This window comes from Cynoglossus semilaevis, chromosome 18 (genome assembly GCF_000523025.1).
Source record: "Cynoglossus semilaevis isolate Cse_v1.0 chromosome 18, Cse_v1.0, whole genome shotgun sequence".
In the NCBI taxonomy this organism is placed as follows: domain Eukaryota; kingdom Metazoa; phylum Chordata; class Actinopteri; order Pleuronectiformes; family Cynoglossidae; genus Cynoglossus; species Cynoglossus semilaevis.
Genome location: NC_024324.1, coordinates 2,742,478 through 2,761,011, shown reverse-complemented (window position 1 = coordinate 2,761,011; position 18,534 = coordinate 2,742,478). Strand labels below are relative to the sequence as shown.

General features: G+C 42.2%; 2 protein-coding genes and 1 long non-coding RNA gene across 7 annotated transcripts in view; 2 read left to right on the top strand and 1 right to left on the bottom strand.

Annotated features, from left to right (window-relative positions):
* smim13 (small integral membrane protein 13) lies at positions 1-2,431 on the top strand. Its single transcript, XM_008331163.3, has 3 exons — positions 1-283; positions 379-508; positions 1,341-2,431. The coding sequence occupies exons 2-3, from the start codon at positions 433-435 to the stop codon at positions 1,529-1,531; spliced, it is 267 nt and encodes an 88-aa protein (XP_008329385.1). The 5' UTR covers positions 1-283; positions 379-432; the 3' UTR covers positions 1,532-2,431.
* A 1,946-nt stretch (positions 2,432-4,377) lies between these two features.
* LOC103394030 (uncharacterized) overlaps positions 4,378-18,534 on the top strand; it is a 70,764-nt gene continuing 56,607 nt past the window's right edge. For 3 of the 4 annotated variants that reach the window (XR_003052695.1, XR_003052696.1, XR_523088.3), the window contains exons 1-2: positions 4,378-4,701; positions 4,898-5,038. This is a non-coding gene — a long non-coding RNA (uncharacterized LOC103394030). The remainder of the gene's footprint in view (positions 4,702-4,897; positions 5,039-18,534) is intronic. The other variant, XR_003052694.1, reaches the window with a different exon arrangement.
* nedd9 (neural precursor cell expressed, developmentally down-regulated 9) overlaps positions 9,190-18,534 on the bottom strand; it is a 30,971-nt gene continuing 21,626 nt past the window's right edge. For both annotated transcript variants that reach the window (XM_025065230.1, XM_008331164.3), the window contains 5 exons: positions 15,940-16,038; positions 15,180-15,317; positions 12,204-13,379; positions 11,246-11,335; positions 9,190-10,132 (listed from right to left, as the gene is read on the bottom strand). In XM_025065230.1, coding sequence (XP_024920998.1) covers positions 9,596-10,132; positions 11,246-11,335; positions 12,204-13,379; positions 15,180-15,317; positions 15,940-16,038 — 2,040 coding nt within the window. In that variant the 3' untranslated portion in view covers positions 9,190-9,595. The remainder of the gene's footprint in view (positions 10,133-11,245; positions 11,336-12,203; positions 13,380-15,179; positions 15,318-15,939; positions 16,039-18,534) is intronic.

Here is an 18,534-nt window from a genome sequence, read left to right as displayed (position 1 = left end):
CGCAGTGTCGTATGAAGTTTGATGACGCATGTTTTTGTTGTCCAGTTATCCCGGCGCTGAGCAGTTGGCTCTGTCAGAGAAAAGTGAGAATTCGCCAACGAGCCCAACCAACCGACTAGCCGAAATAAACTACAGCGATGTAGTTTCCAAGGAGAGTTGTTTACAAGTCTGCTGCTAACAGGCTATAGCGGTAGCTCAGGTCTCAGTCCTCGCTGGGCTCGAGGATACTTTGAACTACTGAGGTCAGCTGTTAGCTTAGCCACATGCTAACTGACACTGCTGTGAGTAATTGTGTTTATTTATGTTAGTCTAACTGACAGTTGAATAGGTTGTTCATTTGTTGTTGTTGTTTTTATTTTTTTCTGCTGCCGAGCAGTGTATAGTCGCCGCCGTCCCTCCGTCTTCTATGAAGCTGCTGCTGCTGCCGTAAACATGTGGCAGAGTGTCGGGCTCACGCTGCTGGTCATTGTGGCCACACTGGTGTGTGCGCTGCTCTTCATGATGTTTGGTGAGTTTATGTGACACATGGAGTCATAGCAAACGGTTTTGTCTTCAGTCCAAACATTCACGGCTGTCAAACACAGTTGTAGCGTGGACTAAAGTCAACACAAAACACATGTCAGAGGAGACAGGCCATACGGGGCGGATATATATAGGAGTTGCACAAATGTTCTGTAATCTCAAAAGGTTTGTGACTGACTCTGTGTGTGTTAAAATGGCTGCAATATACTGATGCAGACAGTGTCAACCTCAGAGGGCACAGTAGATGAGTGAAGAACCTGTAGTCTGGATTTAGCCGGTGGTAACCAGGTCAGGGTATAAAGTGTCCACACGTTTTCAGTCAGGAGTTTCTTTTTATAACCTGGACTGAGCACAAGATCATAATCAAGTCCTTCACCTCTGTGACCTCTGGATCCTCCCAATACCAACTGTCACTGATATGATCTCCGGGCGCTGAGGTCACACTTGACGAGTCTCTTCTGTCTTCTGTCTGTGTCTTCAACTTGAGTGTAAACCGAGTGCTTTATACTACAAGTAAAGCAGGATTTGCAACAGAAAAAAATGACACATTGTTTTATTCATGATCTCCACTCCTTGACACGCCTGAAGGTGGCTGTCAATAAGGATGCCATGTTTTGAATTTGCGTGCTACACGTGTCTTTTGCACTTTCCATCAACTTACTAGTTTTGGTGCAATAGTCCTGCATCCTAAAACTGAGTCTATAATTGAAATAGAATCTGTTTCTTGCGCCCTTTATGCATTTAATTTGTGTTTGAACATTGGCTTCATGTACGCTCATGAGTCCACCGTCAAATTCTTTTCATCTGTGTGTCCACAGGTTGGTATGTGGTCTGGCAGCTCTTCTTGTCCAAGTTCAAGTTCCTGCGAGAACTGGTAGGGGACGCCAGCACCCCGCAGGCTGAAACCCAACCAGCTGAACCCAAGAGCGAACACTCAGCCAGCGCCACCACTCGAAATCGCCCCAGGACTGCGCGCCAAAGGGTGGCCTTTTCAGAAACGTCCTCCTAGATCGTGAAGATGTCTCACTCTGACAACAAACATCACACGTTTTCACCACTGACTTGACACTACATCACACTTGGACCATGTCCACATTCAGTATTTGACCTCCTCTCTCCTCACCAGGACACTTCAAACAGACCGGGCCGAGCTGCTGGGTTTTTAAAGGGAAAAGCCATTGACTGTTGCACGTTTCTGTGGATTATTTAGTTTTAATAACCTGTTTCAGTCTAACATCTTTATGGAGTTCAGGAAGCTTCTCCCTCACACATCTGTCCTCCTCCATACATGTCATTATGTATTTCCTTCAGACTCCTGGGCTTGTCTGTGGCATTTCAACAGGAACAAATAGAAAGTGTGACCTCTCTTTCTTGGAAGACTTGACGGTGAGGGAACGTCCAGGCTGTCGTTGTCTTGTTCCTCTCATGGTTCACTGGATTTGTGAGGAGATAACTGTCCAGAAATAATAGTCTGACACAAACGGCAGAGCTCATACACATGTTTTTATTATTTTAAATAGTATTCATTTTACTTGAAGAGTCAGATGAACGTTTTTAGGTGTGTCGACAGATTCTGTTGAGGAACAGCTCCTGGACCTGGTTGAGAAGCTGAACCTTCTGGTCTGTGTTGCCCGGGCGTCTCTGTCCTGCTGTCTGCACCAGTGCCTGTCATCGTCATCATACATCATACATCACATCCACTGTTTATTACATGGCCACCTGTAACTTCCTGATTGACGTTAGAGGGTGAATTTAAGCTAACCAGGAGCTGGGGGTTAAATATTCTCTATGGAGACAAGTTGTGTATCCACTGCACCTTTTTTTTTATTCACTGACTTTTTTGGGTCCTAAAATGGAGCTATAGCTTCAAATAAATAATGCCATAAATGCAAAACCATTGTGTTATTTGCATTTTTAAGTGCATGAAGTATGGTATTGCAGGATGGAGGAGGAGTGTTTTTTAATGTATATTTCAATTATTTCTATTTCATCAAACAGTTATTTAAATAAGTGAGAAAAATTGAAAAAGAAATGTGAAAATGAAAAACATCTCATCAAGAACCAACAAAGACAACCACAAAAAGTATAAAAGTAAATAAAAAATTACATTAAATTATCTTTATAGAAACAAAAATAAATAAAAAAGTCAATTGCCTAACAGCAAAGTATTTTCTGCTACTCTAAACTATCAGAATTAGTGACTTATTTTTCAATATATTTATCACAAATAGTTATAAAACAAGGTAGAGTAGTCTGGTTAAATCACTTAATAAATGTTCTCTTGGTTTCGCGGTTTTCATTAATTTATATTTTTTGAGAAGGGTTTTCTCCAATCATATTTCAGCCTCATGTGTTGCTACGGGGAAAGAAATCTGCCCTAAGGGCTATTGGGCCATACGAGCCTAAACCGAATGGCAGCCAGATTGTTTCCTTAACCAATCAGATTTTGATTCGGCGTCACTGAGGCCCGCTAACAGGCCTTCAGTTATGTTGGCGATTTAAGTGATTTAATTCAATGGTTAAAGTGTCGAAAATCAAGTTTTCTTTTCGTCCACTGCTTCACTGTCGAGCGAACATTCTCGACCTAAAGCTGGTTAAACTCTCATGCATGTATACGGCTGGACAAACAGGACTTTCGGCATTAGCTCATTAGCATAGCTGGAGATGGACTTGACGTTGGAACGGCAACGGATAATTTGTACAACAGATTCATTAAAGTCTTCTTAAGGAGAGCCAGGAGGATGGATTTGGTGTACAAATAACCAGGAGTGTCGGTGAGTAAAATGTTTTTTGTCTTTGTAATAATATTGTAGTATGTTGTTGACGTTTGTTATGTACATTGTCATACCTGTAGCTTAATTGCTTCGTTAATTTGTTGCTAGGATATAACGACTCGTTATGGTGAATTTCTGCATAATATTGATAATATTTATGGCCATGATGAAGTTATTAAGATGCGGGTTTGTTCAGACAGGACGCCACTTAAGGCCCAAGAGGAGAGCCGAACTTTGTATATCGTGGAAAAAATGTATTGCCCGGGCGTCTCTGTCCTGCTGTCTGCACCAGTGCCTGTCATCGTCATCATACATCATACATCACATCCACTGTTTGTTACATGGCCTCCTGTAACTTCCTGATTGACGTTAGAGGGTGAATTTGAGCTAACCAGGAGCTGGGGGTTAAATATTCCCTATGGAGACAAGTTGTGTATCCACTGCACCTTTTTTTTTATTCACTGACTTTTTTGGGTCCTAAAATGGAGCTATAGCTTCAAATAAATAATGCCATAAATGCAAAACCATTGTGTTATTTGCATTTTTAAGTGCATGAAGTATGGTATTGCAGGATGGAGGAGGAGTGTTTTTTAATGTATATTTCAATTATTTCTATTTCATCAAACAGTTATTTAAATAGGTGAGAAAAATTGAAAAAGAAATGTGAAAATGAAAAACAACTCATCAAGAACCAACAAAGACAACCACAAAAGGTATACAAGTAAATAAAAAAATTACATTAAATTATCTTTATAGAAAAAAACAAAAATAAATAAGTCAGTTGCCTAACAGCAAAGTATTTTCTGCTACTCTAAACTATCAGAATTAGTGACTTATTTTTCAATATATTTATCACAAATAGTTATAAAACAAGGTAGAGTAGTCTGGTTAAATCACTTAATAAATGTTCTCTTGGTTTCGCGGCTTTCATTAATTTATATTTTTTGAGAAGGGTTTTCTCCAATCATATTTCAGCCTCATGTGTTGCTACGGGGAAAGAAATCTGCCCTAAGGGCTATTGGGCCATACGAGCCTAAACCGAATGGCAGACAGATTGTTTCCTTAACCAATCAGATTTTGATTCGGCGTCACTGAGGCCCGCTAACAGGCCTTCAGTTATGTTGGCGATTTAAGTGATTTAATTCAATGGTTAAAGTGTCGAAAATCAAGTTTTCTTTTCGTCCACTGCTTCACTGTCGAGCGAACATTCTCGACCTAAAGCTGGTTAAACTCTCATGCATGTATACGGCTGGACAAACAGGACTTTCGGCATTAGCTCATTAGCATAGCTGGAGATGGACTTGACGTTGGAACGGCAACGGATAATTTGTACAACAGATTCATTAAAGTCTTCTTAAGGAGAGCCAGGAGGATGGATTTGGTGTACAAATAACCAGGAGTGTCGGTGAGTAAAATGTTTTTTGTCTTTGTAATAATATTGTAGTATGTTGTTGACGTTTGTTATGTACATTGTCATACCTGTAGCTTAATTGCTTCGTTAATTTGTTGCTAGGATATAACGACTCGTTATGGTGAATTTCTGCATAATATTGATAATATTTATGGCCATGATGAAGTTATTAAGATGCGGGTTTGTTCAGACAGGACGCCACTTAAGGCCCAAGAGGAGAGCCGAACTTTGTATATCGTGGAAAAAAGAAGATAAGCTTCAGTTCCCAGTGCTACATTACAGTTCGAACACAAGATGGCAGCATTGAACCAACAGAAGAAATTCCTCAGCGGTAAGTAGCATTACAAGTTGGTTGAATGACTGAATATTGGCTATTTGTGTGAGAAAAAAAATAACGGAGAAACACGTTTGGGTTACTAATTCAAAAATTTAAACTAACGACAAAACTTCAGGTTATGAAACGAAGTAGTTGTTGTTCTAACTTTAAGTAAACCCTTCAAATCTTTCCTGCGTTTTTAATAGCAGTAACGCAACATAAATCGCAACCACTCTCCCTTGGTTTAATAAGTACTTTTTAAATGCAGAACAACTAGTAAAACCTCCCCAGTCCTTCAACACTTACACCAACTGTTGAGAAGATTTGTGAATGTGTGTAACAGTTTGTGTTAAATCTGTGACTTTACCAAAAAAACAAAGTACTTCATGTGTTTGTCTTTGATCGTTAATGGGATTCAGGTCTGTCGAAATGAACTTCTTTTTTTCCCATTTAAACGTCTTCTAATGAACTTTATTTCGCCCGTGTGGTTTAATTAGAGCTGAGTTAATGAGGCTGCAGCAGCTGTTCTGACTTCAAAGGGACAGAAAGAGATTTTAATGTTAAATTATGCCATCAATAAAACAGACTCGCTCTTCCTTGAGTTATAACTGGAGTTGTAAGGAGTAACTTTTTACCCTTTCATCCACCGAAAGCTTCATTTATGCTCCTGCAGATACGTCTGTGTCAACAGTGCTATGTCGTCATTTAAAAAAAACGAAAACCTATTTTCGTCAAATTGGGCGGGACATTTAAACGGAAGTCAAATCATGGCGATATTTTGCAAAACCAACCATATTCCTGGTGCCTGTTTTTGTCTTCTTCTCTCTGTTTCTTTTATGGACTAAATATGCAGATGCACAAGTAAAAACCAGGCGTTGAGTGTTTCAGGCACCTAAACCTTTTTGATCCTTTGACCTTTGTGCCCAGTTCTGACCAGTTTTTACTGGATTCTACCAACCTCAGTAACCCTATATCAGCTGTCATTACGTGCAGATAAGACCTACATCTGTGTTGTTATGAATGTGGTGGGACTCAAAAGTCTGAATGTGCAGAAATAGGAAAGCACTTTGTCACACGTTTAGCTGGTGGTGGGACTCAAAAGTCTCAATGTGCAGAAATAGGAAAGCACTTTGTCCCTTGCCCACAGACCTTTTGCTGGCAGTTTGTGTGTTGAAAACCTGAGGATGCCACCTCCTCTCTCAGATCTGGCAGCGTGTCTGCCTGCAGCTGCAGGGCCCCTGTTTCTTCAGAGCAGAGCAGGAGGCCCTGCTGAGCTGCCACGCTGTGACTTCAGAGGCTGCAAATACCTTACAGGAAATTCTTGTGGTAGACCAAGGAAATGGCGTGGACTCTGCAGCTCAGCTCTCTCTTTCCTCTACATATAGATGCATATATATATAGTATATGTGTATGTGTGTGTTTGTATATTTATGCACAGAGCCTTTGGTGCAGGCAGATATTGAACAATTTTGATGTTCTTTGAACGAGCCTTTGAGCAGCTGATGTTTTGATTGGGAGCTTTTGCACGTCACTGCAAATTTTCACCTTCAGCGGTCCAACATACCTGTTAGCAGCTCTCTGGTCTGGTCTGGTCTGGTCTGGACCCCTCGCTACGTCACCACGGTGCAGCTTCAGCTCCTTTCCCTTTCTTTTTCAATCTCTCTCCCTCTTTCTCTCGTCTCAGCAGCACCTTGTGATGACGTTTTTTTGTGGCGTTAAACACAGACTGTCATCATGGGTGATTTTTGTGGTGTTAAACACAGACTGTCATCATGGGTGAGATGTTTGGTCTGATTCCACTTGTGGCAGAAAAGATCAAAAATAATTGGCAGATATTGTGTGCAGTACTCTGCAGTACTCAGTCACCATATTTTAGTTCCATGTGCCCAGGAGAGAGATCATTTATTGATTGAACTACTTTTTTTTCACCATATTTTAGTTTTTTTTTTTTTATTTAATACTATGCAGTAAAGCTCAGATCACTCAGTAGGGGGCAGTAATGCAACTCAAAGGATGCAAAACTGCTCCTTTAGTCCAAAAAGGACCAGGGAGTGTTGTTAAAAGGGCAGTTTTGAGTCACAGAAACAGAATATTTTTGGTAAGCTTCACATCTTGAAAAAAGTTTTAGTTTCATGAAATGCTTTTTTAGTTTATTTAAGGCAGAACAAATTTTCAGTCCTTTTGTGGAAAAATGTAAATACATCATGACTCAAAAAGGCGGGGAAACTAAATAACTGTAAGTCAGACAATGAATGAGTCAAATCTAGTATATTTAATATGTGAGAATATTTTGGCGCAGTTTTCCCCTTCAACTGTTGTGTCTCTGTTTCTGTCCCCTCGGTGCCTTTTGTTGAGAAGACGAACCGAGAGACAGTTCTCTGAGCTGGACGTGACGTCTCCTGATTTACCGTGTCCCTCTGACAAAATGGGAACTCTGTAGAAAAGTCTTTCCAATCGCAGATTCCTCTCTGCCTTATCTCCCCGGAGAGAGCACCGGGGGAGGAATGCAGTGTGAATAATAAAAACACTTGTAAAGTGTGTGTGTGTGTGTGTGAGAGAGAGAGAGAGAGAGAGAGAGGGATAGAGAGAGGACTTGCTGAGGGATGGAGGGGGGATTGGTGGACGTCCCACAGCTCCCCTGGACGTGTCTTCCCCTCACATTCTCATTTATCTGTCTGTGGAGCAGTGTCTTTTAGAAGCAGGATCCATTTTTCATTCTGAATCCAATGAGGGAGAGAGAGGGAGAGAGAGAGAGGACAGAGCTGCAGGTGGAGATGAAGGAAGGAGAAACAAAGGCCATTTGTTTTCCTGCTGCACACCATGCACACTCATTCAGTTCGTTGTCGTCCATTCAGTCCACTCCACAGCAGAGAGAATGTGTTGCAGCTGATAGGATTCGCTCTGAAAAAAAACATTTCTCACGGTCCAGGGAACTTCTGCTGCAGCTCCTCGTCCTTTACTTGCCCCCCCCCCCCATTGTTCCTCCCTGTGTCATATCTCATGTTCTGCAGTAAAGTGAGAAACTGTTTGGCCAAACAATGTTACTGAGCCTCTGATTGGACAACAAGCTACATCACGTCTGATTAGATATGCCTGGAAATCAACCATGTTCTGTGGATGCTTAAGAGGATGTGGATGTTTTAGATTCTGCCCATTCAAATAGTGGCCTGAGGGCCACATGTGGCACAGACACAGCCTCAGAGTGGCCCAGTCTGTGGTCATTTGAGAAATGGTTCTTGTATTTGTCACTGAAAATTCACCAGTTAACCTAATTGCGTTTGGTCAAATTTTGTTGTTACCTCTTTTTTCTGTTTGGATCAGTTGATTTCCTTGGTGTGAAACTCAGTATTCAGAACAGAATCAATCTTTTAGTTTAGTTCACAAAAAGCTCAAGAGTGTTTTAAATTTGATGATTTTTCTTTGACAATAGTCCAAATGCCTTCAGCTCAGAATACACATGGATGGTCTCGTTCTAAAAGGGGGCGCCACTGAAACAATACACTGCAATTACAACCGGGTGGGCCGTCTTAATATCAATTACAGGAGACAGCACCAAAACCAAAATCACTCTCTTGTCTGTTATGCAAAACGTAAATTGGTGCCAAACACTTTATAATTTCTTCATCATTTCCTAAAAAACAAGACTGTGGTGAGTTGAGATGGTGTTTAGGAGAAAAAGTGTATTTTTTCAGGCATTTATTTTTTTTATATGAGACAAATTGGTTGGTTATTGTTTTACTGTTAACATTTGGCAGTTGGACTTCTGTTGTAACTGTATGAACGGCAGTTATTACTTTAAATCGGTGGTCTCGTTTTGTGGTTTTGGGGAGGTTAGAAGGAGGCGTAGTCTGGTGCTCAGGAAAAGTTTGAAAGAAGAAACTGATGTTTGTGTCAAGTTGTGAATTCCCTGCACTAACGTTCATAGAACGTTGATTTTCTACTGCTTCTTCCATCAGTAAATTTAAACATCAATTTAAACGTCACACAAGTTTGTTTAATGCAGACTTGTGTCACAAGGTCATGCACGGCTTCAGTGGACCAGCAGGTGGCACATTTGTTGGGCTAAAATTGCAGATTTTCCATATGAAATTTGGTGTGTGAGGCTGGGCCAATATGGTTACGTGTGTTTGTAGTAGAAAAAAATGAAAGAAACAAAAAAACACTTGTGTGGTTAGGAACATCTTTTACTTTGTGGAAGTTCTCCACACACGGACATTAGGGTACCTTACACGACTTCAACGTAACAACCAGCAGAAACACACGTCAACCACGGTTTACAGGCCAAAAAAATGAAGACGTCTCTTAAGGTGCTTCATGATAAACAACGGGAATGTTATGGAAATTACCACGGATCCTACAGAGACAGCGACACGTCATCTACATACATTATATTCAGTATATAAAACAATCTACACCAAAAATAGAGCAAATATTTACAGAACGGACTATTTACAAGATCAGAAACGGACGCAAAGATGGAGAGCGATATTTATATATATATATATTTATATGCTGTATATATTTATTTGTGTTGGATTCATTTACATATAGAGTCTGTGGTCAGATTGAAAATCATGAACTGGCCATGTGCAGCAGCTGCTCCTTGAACTGCTGCGAGTGGTGTGAGAGTTCGGTGACTCTGTCCACCATTTCCTGGATGGCGGCCGTGTTGGGGTAGTTCAGGGCGGCCGTTTTGGTGGCCGCCACCACAGTCTTCAACATGTCGCACAGAACGTTGCTGGAGTTCATCACCCTGTTGGCCACGTCTGGAGTGGACGCCTGCCTGGACAGGGTGTCGCCGATGAAGACCAGTTTGTGGGCGCTGAGGATGACGAACTTGCTGTGCGCCACAAAGATGCGAGGCGGTTGCCCGGTGCTTACGCAGCCGAAGAAGGCGTCAACGGCGCTGAGGAGCGTGTCAAAGTGCTGCTCGCACTGCTCTGAGTAGAAGCTCAGAAGCTGGCGGTCACGGGCGCAAACCTGAGCAGAGGGGGACGGGGCGGAGGTGGAGTCCGAGGTCCCAGGGAGATGTTGGTGGGGCGTCCACTGCGTAATGTCGTTCTCCACGGGTTTGATCACTTCCTGCTCCAGCTTCTTGAACTGATTGATCTGTGAAGAACAACAGGACTTAGATTATTTTCTTATATAGCTATAAATATATATGTAGCCTATTGGCTGCAGGACTAACGCAGTGCAGGTAATTTTTTTAGTCGTCAGACGTTAAGGAAAAAATATAATAAAAAATACTTCTGCAGCACAGAATCACTCATGACGAATATTTGCTGGTTCCAAAAGAATACTAAGACTTTCTTCTGCGGGTGAAACAGAAGTTGTTTTGCATTTCATTTAAATGACTCCCAGACTGTGTTTTGAATTCACAGGGAAGTTTCATAGACTAAACACAGTGTAGAAGGACTGAGAATGTGTTCATGAGGTAAAGCCAGCACTCAAATATTTGGTCACAAAAACTATAAAAATGTTTTTTGTTTTTTTTTTACATAAACTTCAACGTGAATCAGTTCTGGCTTTTTTCATGCCAAATATTTGCTGCTTCCATTTACTCAAATATCTGTCTGGACATCTGAGTTTTCTGTTGTTTATAGTTGATTTTTGGTGGTATGTATTGAAACAATTTGTGGTTTAAAGGTTATAATAATTTGTACAAACTTTGTAGTGACGGTTTTTCATACGTTCGTGCCATTTTAAAACAAAACAAACAAACAAAGAAAGCATCTATAAATTATGTCACCAGTACTCAAGAAACTACTCCTCTAGATCCTTTTTTATCAGTTGAAAGTTTGACTTTCCAACTTCAGCCCAACTTCTGTCATTGGCTTTGATTAATATGTCGGTGGATCCTAAATTGGTGGCGTATTAAACGTAATTCAGAGGAAATATCTTTCTGGAACGGCCCAACGATCAATTTGGCAGCGTCTGTGTGTGTGCATCACCGCAGTCCTCGTAGTAAGAAGCTGATTGAGAACATGTGTTTGTAGAGTATTTAATATCAGAATCTTTCTTCAATGGGAAAGACTACCAGGAGGCTGTGGTCGGAGGAGTCGTTTAGGTTTTTGTCTAAGTCTTCGCTTCCGTGAGATTTCAGGGTTGAGCAGCGTCTAGTCCCTGATTACACGGTAATTTAACAGATTAACAAGACTGACCTATGATGAAAAATGGTACAGTAGAAAGACATGAGAGAGAGAGAGAGCGAGAGAGCCTCACTTGTTCCTGTCCCAGCTGGGCTGGACTCTGCTTGATGATGTTTTCTTTCTCCAACAGTTCCTTCTGCTGACGTTCAAAGTCCTCTTTGCCCTACAGGGAAAAAAACAAAGCAGGGAGAAAAATATATATTACTCACACCGGCTCGGGCTCGACCTTTGATACGCTCTGTGTGACTCATCAGATAACACAGGGCGTGATGATAAGTCGTGAGTTGTAATGATCCGTGAAATCCCAGTGAACTGTGGCTGGACCAGGCAGAACCTCTCCACTCTAACGTTAATTACAGAGCGAGGATAAACCTTCAAATTTAAAACAGGCCAATTGCACTGATAAAATATTATTTTATTAAGGCCCAAGAAAGTGTGACTGGAAATGTGTGTCGTTTGGAAATGCTGCCAAACCCAGAAACCGTAAATAAGAACTGGTTGAATTTCTTAACCTTATAACTCACTTTTGACCGTAAATAAGAATTTCTTAACCTTATAACTCACTTTTTTTTTTACATAGTAATAAACAATATTTGCAACTGAGTTGCTCATGAGTCTTAAAAAATATTGACATAAGAAGGACCAGTGATCATGTAGATATTACTGTGGTTTAAAGGCAGAGACAGGAAAGGAAGTCACAACAGTTAAAAATGGTAACAATATCTAATAAATGACTTGTATCTTCAGTATGGTCAGTAATTTTACTGGCGGCTCGTTGCGATGTTCTACTTCGTATATACTTTTACTGGAGGCTCGTTGCGATGTCCTACTTCGTATACATTTGTTTTTTAAACCAGAGACTTTCAACATTCAATAAAATAAAGTTAATAGAGTTAATAGTTTAACTGCATGGTTGTGAATATAAAATCAACCTCTTTCACAGTTTCCAGAGAGTTAATAGTTTAACTCCATGGTTGTGAATTTAAAATCAACCTCTTTCACAGTTTCCAGTACAGTTGTTAGGCCTTTACCTGCAGGTGGACGTAGTCGTAATCTTCCATCCAGCTTTTCACGCACTTTTCACTGTTGTTCAAGTTGTCTTTGTCCTGGTTGGACGGCACAGGGAACGGCTTGGTGGGCTCGCTGTAGTTGTCGTTGTCTGACGATGGGGAGGTGAGCGGGTGGAGCATGTTCTCATCAGGAGTGCTGCTATTAGAGAAGGACCCGTCCATGTGTGAGGGCCGGAACAGCAGCTCGGCGTTGGCGCTTATCGTAGAGCCCAGCTGCTTGGTGTCGTCTGGGACGGTCCTGGAAACCATAATGAAGCGATCCAGGTCGTCGCTCTTGTTGTGGTGCTTCCCAGACGACGCCAGTGTGTTCAGAGACCAGCCGCTGTTCTCCAGGATCTGGTAGATTTGCAGGAGGATCTGCTGCGAGTCCTCCAGGCGTCCTAGCTGCCGTCTGAGTTTGCTGTGCACGCTGCAGTCCGACAGAGAGGTGGCGTTAACCGTGGCCCCTCGACCAAACACAATAAAGTCTCCGAGAGCAGCTCGGACCCTGTCCAGACCGGTGTGGACGTCATTGGCATGGCGCTCCATGAAGGGAAAAGTCCTCCACTGAGGGGAAGATGCCATTGACTGCACAGACCACACGGAGGCCTCCACAGCCTGCTGCAGGCGGTACAACCTCTGGACAGCAGCGTCCACGTCCAGAGCCAGGCGGCCCTCTGAGCTGGAGCCCGTGGAGGACGAGGAGGTGGACATGCTGCTGCGTGTGCTGCCGGTGCTGGAGATCGAGAGGCGATTCACTCCGTCTGTCACGTCGCCTACCGCTCGGGCGTCCTGAGCAGGGATGTCGTAGATGCCCTTGCTCCCGTCTCTGTCCGCTAGTGAGTTTTTGTGGAGAAGCGGCTGCTTGCAGCGCGGTATGTCGTAAATGTCTCTCTGAGATGCCGCCCCTGAAAGAAGGGCCGGCGGGGGCACGTCGTAAATGCCTTCATTGGTGTTGGTATTTGTTTGTTGGTGATGGGCATTAGGCTCTGCACTGGGGAGGAAGTCGTAAGGCGACTGGGGGCTCTGTGCTGACTTGGTGAGTACAGGCGGTGGTACGTCGTAGATGCCCTCCTGCTTGTGTTTGAGGGGCTGGGGGAAGTCATAGTTCCCCTCCTGGAGAGCAGGGTTGGTCCTGCAGGGAGGCACTGAGTAGACCTGCAGATGGGGACAGAAATGAGGTTTATTCTCAGACTACATGAAGGGCAAATCCAAGCTGCATGTGGCCCACATGGTTTACCTTGTCGACTCGGTTGCTGTTTTGTCAACAGTACCAAGGTAAAGTGCTGTTACATAAGTGTTCATTGGTGACATAACAACACGCAGCATCAATTATAGCAGTAATATTAGAGCGCTTATTTAGAGCGCAGCATTTTCTGTTTTTATCCAGAGAGTTTCCAGCTGTACTTTCCTATGGTTAAACTTTTAAATACAGATTAGTTTCACTTTTAACCTGGCTTTGGACTGAATTAGTTGGTATGAGAACATGTTGCTGTGCTGTCATAGTGTCTCCTCAGATCTAGGTTTATTTTTGCTACTGTATAAATTGAAATCAGCTCCAGAAAATGCCAAGAAATCTTCCACAGGGGAACCAGAGCTCAGCGTAAAAAAGGAACCGTTCATACACTTTAGCAAAGTCCTTGGACTGGTTAAAGCAGTATGAATGTGGGTTCATACATAATAGCGTGTGTGCAGCAGTGCAGCAGTCAAGAGATTTTTCTGGATTTTGCAGACACTATAATTAAAACCTCAAACATTCTGTGTTTGGTTCTGTCGTCCAACGCAGCCCCACAAACGCACAAACACGTTCTGCCCTCTCTTGGACTGTTCAAATTCAACTTTAAAAATCTTTGAGTCAGCGCAGCTTGATTAAAGAAAATACAGCGGGGTTAATCAGTAAAATCGGAGGTTAGCCTCAGACAACCTTTATGTGATACACAGCATACAAAAACATCTAAGTAGCATCACTTAAAGGCAGGAGCAGAACATATTTATTGCTAAAACACAGCATTTTAACATCTGTGAGTTGCCGTCTGTACCTGCTGTACTCAAAACTTACAACAACAGTCGTTAGGACGACTAAAACTTCCAGATCCAGGTTGTTAACAACTCGGTCGTTAAAGTGTTGGAGTTGTCAACAGTTCAATGGCAGCCTTATTGTGTCGTGAAACATTAGGAAATAAAATGTCTGCCTGCTTCGTCTGAACTAAGGTTCTTTTCCACTGATTTGTTTACTTGAGCTTAAAGGATTCTCAGCCACAGTGGAAAAAATACTCAAAATATTTTTAAGGAATCTGGAATTTCATGTAAACTGTTCGTTTTTTTTCTCAAATTGTGACGGCCAAAGACCTGTCACTGGCTTGAAGAAGCAGAAAGCGATACCTGATGTACATCACACAGTAATGACGACACTCGGTGGAGTAAGGTGAATTAACCAGTGGCCTGAAAGTGATTTCCATCAGCCTTTAAAATGCAGTATTTACAGCTAGGACAGGCCAGACCAGACTGTAATTAAGAAGGACGCAAATAACAGGTCCCGGCATATTTCAGGTTATTACAAACAAACTGGTGGCGCTCTGCCTGGTTTTGGGTCTGCTGAAATCTTAGAGGGCCTGGAAAGAAAAAGAGTTATGTCCTTGACGTTTTAATCCCTGCTGGAGAGTTCAGACAGAACACTTTCTCATGGAATCTCGGTTAAACTCCACTGGCAGGCAAAGCTTTCATTTGCTGCCGCCACAGGAATGTCATAAATCTGACATTTGACGTATTATTCATTTATTACAGACAATTAGGAGAAATACTAGGAACTGTAATCGATAAACCTAAAATAACATTTTTCCGGACATGAGCAGTGCCCACTGCTTTCCCAGTTTGTCTTTACTTGATATTGACGAAAGGAGTGAGTGAGTGAGTGAGTGATGTGCCCTCTCATTGTGGTGTGGGGCTTCGGTCTCTTACCCCTTGAGAAGATGACGGTATGTCGTAAACGCCTTGCGTCCTGTGGTCCATTTGGGAGGGAGGAACGTCGTAGACTCCCTGGTTTCTGGCAGCGGCGTGCTGACCAGAGAACATCTGACCAGGTGGAATATCGTACACCTGAAGTAAACAAAGTCAAATTGGAATCAGTCTAATGGCAACGACAAGGGAAAGAAAAAGCTGGTTGTACCCTGTATTGCATAAAAGCTCTAATGGTGTCCATTAAATAATGCAGTTTAACAAGTACTGCATTATTTATTGAAGTGAACTGCAGTATCGCCCGTTCCCATTAACACGTATTTCAAGAAATACTCAGTGGCAGTAATTAGCATTATAATTATATGATGTAGTTGCTGTCGTTGTTTGACATGTTGACTGAGAAGTCAGATCGCTGTTGATTGGTCAATTTAGTAGATGTACAATCATAACGTAATTACTTATAAATAACAATAGCTCCATGTTTTCCCCTTTTGTTTTAATGCAAATAAGTACAACTACATTAGAAAATATTCATATTGAATGAAATATAATTAGACAGACATCATGAACGTTGAAGTATTTGTGCATATTTTTGCTTTAAAAATGTTTTTTATTTGAGCTGGATTGAACTCATTAGTGGACCAGTTTTGGCCCGCGGGCCGTATGTTTTTGTCCTCTCCTTAAAGTGGACTTATTAGCAGTTCATGTCATAATAATCCCTGCTGTTGTACTGTACACACTGTGTGGGACATGAGACACCTACCCCCTGTGGTCTACTGGGTGGGACATCGTAGAGGTCCTGCTGGTTATGTTGGCCTGGACTGTAAGTGTAGGTCTGTCCCACTCTGGTCGGGGTCACCACCTGTCCAATCACAGCAGGAGGACACAAACTGTTAGCGCTGCTGCTGCTGCTTCAAACCAGGACACCTGGACAACAGCAGCCGTCAGGACAAATGCTGAGTCAATCAAGAACATCCAAAGACAGGCCACGTCTCCAGGCTGCTGCCTGTGTGTGGTTTCCCTCTGATGTTCTGCTCGTTTCTCATCCTGGTCCCAGACGTCTCTCATATGGCACAGAGACAGTCAGTGATAACAATAAGAAGAAGATATATGTTCGGAGACAGACGAGACATCCTCCCTGATTCAGGATATTCGCAAAGGAACCCAGGAAACAAAGTGATAAACAGAAAACATGACGCTGCGGGAAAAATGATTCCGCTTGAATGCCGCAGAGAATTTGGGTGGTCTAGTTTCAAGACAAATATGAAATATACTGTGAAGACTGGGAAAAAAAAGGGTGTCATTTATCTCATGATTTGGGGAACTTGCGAGCGATGCTAACTTTAGCGTACCTTTGTAGCAGTAGGTACTTTTTAGCCCTAAACACTATATGTTTTTTACTACAGCAGTGTCCGCTAGCTAGTACAATCAACTGCATGTTTCTGTAACTAATTTAAATATTATAAAACAAGCAATATGGTAACAGCTATCAGTATGAAAGGCAACAGAAAGTGAAATTTACTTGAGCTTCTAGTGCTTTATTGAATACATTTCAGTGATTTATTTATTTATTTATTTGGCAATATTGTGATTTTTGTTATGGTTTAACATCGCCACCTGTTGTATATAGTCTGCTGGCTGGTGCGGACCAGGGCTGTAGAAGCTAACTGGCTCCTATATGGGCACGTTTCACTCTCATGTGGAAAACTGCTCTGTTATTTTTCTTTTTAACGTCTCAATTTAGAGACATGAAACCTGAAACACTGGATTCAAAATAAAGCTGTGAATCCTGAGCAGACAAAAAAGGCTGCGGTGGGACGTTATTTCAACAGACTGCTCCACTGGGCAAAAGACAGATGAAGCCTGCGGTCCAAGCAGTAAAATATGAAATAAAAACATAAAACATGTAATATGTTTGAGCAGTAAAAGAAGGCCACTGGAGCGCTTCTTTCTGAGAACTTCAAACCCGTGCTTCTGGCCGGTGCTGACTTCATCTGAAAGATATGTTTTTATTATTAAAAGTGATTTTGGAGAAGTTTCATCATTGTTGGCCAAAGTGTGAGTTTTTAAATCACAGATTCTGCTGAAGCAATCATTAGGGTCAGTGGTACGACTACAGTGGTAAAAACCAGCCATTTTGTACTGATTTAATGCACCTTCAATGTAGTTTAGAGGGTGGTACTGGCAGGAGTAACGTAATGGTGGAATTTATACCTCCAAGTAAATGGGTGTCAAACACACACTTGTCAGTTTATGCATGCAGATCCAAATTATGGGCCTCGGGCCAAAGCTGGTACTTTGAGAGATTTTTTTTTGCAGCTATCACTCAATTTTGTTTTCGATTTTTTTTTTTCCATTGGAAAATACAGTTCTCAGGAAACAGTTCACCTTTTATATCAACTTGATGGCAAATTATTCAACTCTATGTTTCTATTTTTGCTATAATTGCAAAAACTACTACTACTAACCTGAGCTTTACCTTCTTTGTTAGCCAAAAGTCTGGCTTTTGGCTAACCCTGCAGACTTATCGGAACTTATATTGCCTTATCTTGACTGACAGTTATGTATAAAGTATGTGAAAAAGTCTATTTGTCCCCTCACTCGCTATTTTCCCTCTGCTGATTTCTTTTCCTGAATGCTGTCCTGTCAAAGCTAATCGGTACCTCCACACCCCCTAATCTCAGGGCTTCCCTCCCCCGTTCCTCATACTGTTGTCTTGCGTCCCCTTTAAAGCAGAGTTGCAGACCTCCTTGCTGCGTCAGACAGACAAAGGAATGCAGGGAATGTCCTTCCCTCAACCCAGATTACCTCCTCCTCCTCCCCCTTCTGCCCCCACACACCACTATCACCACAATGAAAGGAGCAGGGTTCATTATCAGGTCTTGAAAATAGGAACCATACTCAGAAAAAAGGCAGCAAAGTCTCCTGGGATCTATAAGACGCTCGTCGCAAATGCTTTCGGTGAAGTTGCTGTGCAGCCCGGCTAATGTCCAAATACCGCTTCGGTGTGAAGTTGCCGTGCAGCCCGGCTAATGTCCAAATACCGTCTCATGTGCTGTAGACACATTTATCTGAGTTTGAGCAGCAGGAGCTCAAACCTCAGCCAAGTGTGAATGGGATTAATACTTCTGAGGCAGAGGAGGAATTGGTTTGTAAAAGAGATTTATGTAGAAAAAAACACAGCAGCAGTTTTGGTGGTGGGGGCCGGGGGAAAGTGGGGAACGGAAAATGAGAGAAGGTCGCCTAGTATGGAAAGGAATGCCATTCATCTGAGCTGAAGTCTGAGTAACAGTAGTGCATATGGTTCTCATTGGTCTGATCTGAACAAGGCCGTGGTGATTTAAGGTGTTCATTGTTG

Excerpts from the sequence above, each read along its gene's own strand:
- smim13 (XM_008331163.3), top strand. The coding sequence starts at position 433 with ATGTGGCAGAGTGTCGGGCTCACGCTGCTGGTCATTGTGGCCACACTG. Across the intron at positions 509-1,340 it reads GCTGCTCTTCATGATGTTTG|GTTGGTATGTGGTCTGGCAG; the intron begins GTGAGTTTATGT and ends GTGTGTCCACAG.